Source organism: Crocodylus porosus, unplaced genomic scaffold (genome assembly GCF_001723895.1).
Source record: "Crocodylus porosus isolate Cpor-Errol unplaced genomic scaffold, CroPor_comp1, whole genome shotgun sequence".
NCBI lineage: Eukaryota > Metazoa > Chordata > Crocodylia > Crocodylidae > Crocodylus > Crocodylus porosus.
Genome location: NW_017728947.1, coordinates 15,660,830 through 15,665,686, shown reverse-complemented (window position 1 = coordinate 15,665,686; position 4,857 = coordinate 15,660,830). Strand labels below are relative to the sequence as shown.

The 4,857-nt window shown below is 41.5% G+C and overlaps 1 protein-coding gene and 1 long non-coding RNA gene across 2 annotated transcripts in view; one reads left to right on the top strand and one right to left on the bottom strand.

The window, feature by feature from the left end:
- The window catches only part of CTR9 (CTR9 homolog, Paf1/RNA polymerase II complex component), a 30,672-nt gene extending 30,510 nt beyond the window's left edge, over window positions 1-162 (bottom strand). Inside the window, exon 1 of the mRNA XM_019551923.1 lies at window positions 22-162. Coding sequence (XP_019407468.1) covers window positions 22-66 — 45 coding nt within the window. The 5' untranslated portion in view covers window positions 67-162. The remainder of the gene's footprint in view (window positions 1-21) is intronic.
- A 1,668-nt stretch (window positions 163-1,830) lies between these two features.
- LOC109321024 overlaps window positions 1,831-4,857 on the top strand; it is a 5,049-nt gene continuing 2,022 nt past the window's right edge. The window contains exons 1-2 of the long non-coding RNA XR_002103938.1: window positions 1,831-2,005; window positions 3,917-4,145. This is a non-coding gene — a long non-coding RNA (uncharacterized LOC109321024). The remainder of the gene's footprint in view (window positions 2,006-3,916; window positions 4,146-4,857) is intronic.

The window sequence follows — 4,857 nt, the reverse complement described above, 5'->3', positions numbered from 1 at the left end:
GGGGGGGGGAATGCCACTGACCTCGTCCGTGTCCCGGAGGGGGATCTCAATAGAGCCCCGCGACATGATGCCGGCGCCCCGGGGCAGCGCCCGATCCCACGACGAGCTGCCGCCTCAGCTCCTCTCCTCAGCCCCCGCGTGCACTTCCCGTCACAAACTCCCACCCTCTCCCGGAAGTGCGTATCCGCTCCGCCCCCTCCGGGCCTCGCGGAGCCCCACCCCACAGCGGCGCGCGCGGGCGCGGGGCAACGGCGGAGCCGCGCGCTGGGCCGAGCCCTACGTCATTCGGAACCAAGGGGTGGGGGCTCCATGCGAGGGCCCTCCCCTTGTGGGCTGGGGTGGGCGGGGCCGCGTGGAACCAGAGGTGGGCTCTGATTGGTAGCCCAGCCCCAGCATGGGCAGGCGGGTTTGTGTGGGGTGCAGTCCCAGTCACAGGGCTGCCAGGAGTATGACAGTCCCCGTATTTGTACGAGCAGTTCAACCTTGGTACAGTGTGTGCCCAGTAATAGTAAAAGGGCTCCACGTGCACAGTCATTGCTGCAGCCTATGTAAGTAAAACCTAAGTGAGGGGAGTCTTACCCGACTTTGGGGTTTGCAACTAGCACCTTTTTTTTTTAATGACGGCTTGCCTCAAAATAAAGAACGGCTTCAACTTTGGTGGCTCAAGTCTCGCTCCCTCCCTGGCGAGTTATAGTGAGCAATAGAAAGTAAGTAAGGCTTATTTGCATAGCTATTGGTATATTTTTCTGTGAACAGTAGGTTTTTTCCAGCAAATACGATAATTTGAGGCTTCCAGTACGATAAGTTTCATATTTAAGACCTGGCAAGGACCACTAGAGAATATCTAGTGCAGCCGCCTGCCTGAGACAGTGTCAGCCCTGTCCAAACCATCTCATACAGCCAGAATCTAAACACATTACGTAAGACTACCCACAGCCCTGACATCATTCAGCCCCTGACATGCTGCCCTTGGCCTTTTTTATTTTCCTTGCCAAGGAACTGGATAAAGAGGTTCCAGGTGATTGTTTGTGCCATTATAAGGCTTAACGCCCTTTCAGAGCTGCAGCTTAAAGGTCCAGGGCTTGTACCTCGATCCCTACCTGCTGCTGCAATGGGTGTCCTCATTGTCAGGGCAGCAGCTGCCCTGGGTGTGTACGGGGTTGGGGCATGTATGTATTTTGCAAACTTTATTAATGAATCTAACCCATAAAGTAGCACTTTTAACACCCAAAAACATCCACCCCCCCAAATACACATACAACCTGATTTATATGAGCAGTGCTGCCAACACCACCCACATCCATGTCCATAGAAGTCTTTTGCTTCCTCTTCCTCCTCTCCCACAGTCTTCTCTGTGTTTTTGTCCATGCCAAGCCCCTGTGTTTCTTCCTCTCCACCTTCATTCATTCATTCCTCCTTTTCCCTGTAATAATTGCCTAACACAAATCTCCTTGGGTTCTCCTCATCTCTGCTTATAATCTTTAAATGTATTATAAATTTATAAGTTCCCTCCTGGAACTTGCAAGTCCATATTTAAAAAAGCTCAGATTTTCTGGCTGGGAGGCAGGAGACTTCTAATTTGTAGTAACACTTTTCAAAGGGCTATACAAAACACGGCAAAAAGACATAATGCTAATTTTAATTGCAAACCATGGGCAGCTCCTAATGCACTTATTCAGGGAAAACAAGCTTTTATTGAGGTCCAGAGCCTGCAACTTGTTCTGCACTGGTAGAAGCTTCTAGCTTTCCCTGCAGGTGCACAAGGCCACCTATAAAGGACAAATGACAGGAATAGGTTCTTAAATTGGTTTTCTGTCTTCATTAGGACTGCAGGATCAACCCAAATGTGCACAATGAAGGGATTGTCAGTAGGAAGTGTGCAGAAGGTGGTAATTTGCTGCATAAGAGCAGTCAGAGTTAGCTGGATTGAAGGAGCCAAAAAATAAAAGTGATCACAACAATCTGTCCTCTGTAAAAAACAGAAAACCTAGAAAGAATTTCCAAGGTATAAGTGATAGGTTTATAATGACTGATTACCAAAACCTGAATGTAACTCCTATATGATACTCTCAGTTAACTTGTTTGTTTGAAATGTTATATGAACCAGATTGCATGAAGCTGGTAATAGCTTTTGTCTAAGTTGTTTTTTAGTTGATCATTTTCTTATTAGTTAGTAGAATAGATCAGCAATACTAATGCCAATTGTCTGGGTTAAAATGCAGCTGGTAACATTTGGTAGTACCGAGTCTTTATATCCGACTAGAAACTAGCATAAAATGGGGTGTGGGAAATGTGTATTTGGGGGAGAATGGAATGGAGATGAAAAATAATTTGTCTTCCTAAATAATCTTTAATTCAAGTATCTCAGAATTCTGGGCTGAACGGCGGGAGAGACTGTTAGCTGATTGGCTCATATAGGCCCTTATTCAAATTCATGGATTTATTGTTCTCAGGTGAATACATTGTTAGACAAACATTGCAACAAGTGCTGATGATGGAATTTGAGTTTTAAAAGATTTACTACTGTTTGCAGGTTTATAATTTTCCTTTCTTTTCTAAATTATTCCACTCTTTGGATTCTGTAGAAGCTTATTTTTTCTTGTGAAGGTAATGAGTCCTTATACAAGGCAGAAAATGAAATCCTGCACGCCTGTAGTTATAAAAATAGTTCTTGGACACTGGGAGAGTATGTTTTCATGATTAGGCCAAAAAGAACATCTTGAGGGCATCTGATCTAAGAAATAATAAAAATTAAATAAACAAGTAAACACCATTATGCCTGCCTTTGGAATATAAATCTATAAAGTTACTTAACTACTAGTCATTTTTTGTTGTTGTTTTTTTTAAGGCATGCATAATATGGCATCTTTTGAGTGATGACTGTTTTCTGGTTGTTTTTTTTCTAAGCCAGGAAACATCTATGTGTATTTATTTCATGTCTTCCCCTTATCAAATGTACAGTCATGTTGTTTAAAACTTATTGAATTATACTAATTAATGTGTCTGTATAAAACATTGAAAATAGCTGAGTATGAAATGTTTGGAATCAATGATGTTTCAAAAACTGAAAACTGGCTCTTATTCCTGTCCACCTCTTGTTATGAGTCTTGGCTTGTTTTTCTAGAAGACTTTTTTGCACTGAAGCCAATTTTGGGGAAAATGCCTAAATCATTCTTCATGCAAGGTTCTTTGGATGAATCTGATATCTTTTATTCAGCCTACATCCCTTAGTTATTCTTATTCTTCCTTGACTTGTCTAACAAAAACTACCTTTGTGGCTTTTGTAAATGTAAAATGAATTTTATTAATTAATAAATGTAAAAGTAATTTCTCTGTAAGTTGGATTGCACAAGGATATTAAAGATGTAAGTACATAGTGCTGAAACGTTAAATAAATTGGGAGAATAACATTGGGAATCTGTTAACTTTCCCACTGATTTCCATAGGGCATCTTCTATCAAGTTCCTTGTTTCAACCCAGTTTTATAAACCAAAAATTTCAGAACAGCAGATAAATTTTGAGGGTTGAACACAACTTTAAAAACCATTGTGATTTTAATGCCAAGACTAACAAAAGTTTCAGCTTGTTTCATTAGGCTATAATAAGTCCCATCTTGTATGAAGACATTAATATATTGATACTTTATACTCTTGCCTTCTTTTTGTTCAATGAACCTTTGCTAATTGGTATTACTCTACTTCTCTAGTTCATTTACTGGGGGAAATCTGATTTTTTTTTTTTTTTCTTCCCCCCCTTGTCTTCAACATAATACTTTCTAAAATATATTTTTTCAAGCCAACGTGTATTTCATATCCTTACATACATCATGAGTGTGTGTTGAAATATGATTGTTATGATTTTGTTTAAAATAACTTAACTTTCTGCTGTTTGTATTTGCTTAATTATCTTACCACAGAAAAGATGGAGGACAGACACCAAAATACAAAGGAAGAGACTGACCATTCAGATTTGAAATGTGACCAATGTGTTGTAGTAAATATAGATTCCAGGTCAGATGCCTTTTCACAAGATGCATATCTATCATCAGAAGACAATTCTTCCTTATCAAAAGACTCTGCTGAAACTTCAGAATCGGCACATTCTCCTGTATTAAATCACTCTCCATTTTTTACCGATGAAAGTAAGTAGTTAAAGTGTAAATCCAACCTTTATTTTTAGGAGTAAATGAGCAATTCTGTTTGCCAATGAGATGAGTCTCTGTTTGGGGTGAACAGAGGCAGAATTTTCTTAGTGCTTCTCCAGGGCAGAGAACTTTCATCTTTAATGTTGTACATAAGTGGCACAAAATAGCCCTTACTACTATCAACAGCAGTGATTCTCAAACTTTTTAGACTCAAGGCCCCCCTCAGAATGCCAGCTCTTAATTTTTACTGGTTTTCTGACTACAGAAAAATAATAGGGAAAATCTTCTGTTGCAAAGAACTCAAAGACTACAAAAAATGTTTTTAAAGTTATAGATTCCTGTTTGAAATCTCTGAGTTTATCTTGTGAATCATGTTTGCACACCTAGCAGTAGTAACACTGTATGGGCATGTCCAGACGAGCGCGCACATGCCTTTTGCAGCGTCTCAAACCCCTTTTGGATATCCAGGCCAAAAAATACCCCCGAGGAAAAATTGGGGCAGGGCACAGTCCCAGACTGTACCTTGAGGCAACCGGAGGCTCAGTCTTCCACAGAGACACTCTGGTAGCCAACCGCTCTATGGCTGGCCCTAGCCCCAGTGCTGAAGCACACTGCCTACCTGTGTGTGGGGCAGGCAGCAGTACAAGCTGCAGGGACCTGGACCCAGCTTCATGCTAGGTAAGTAGGGGGTTGAGGGTCTGGGGGAGGAGGGG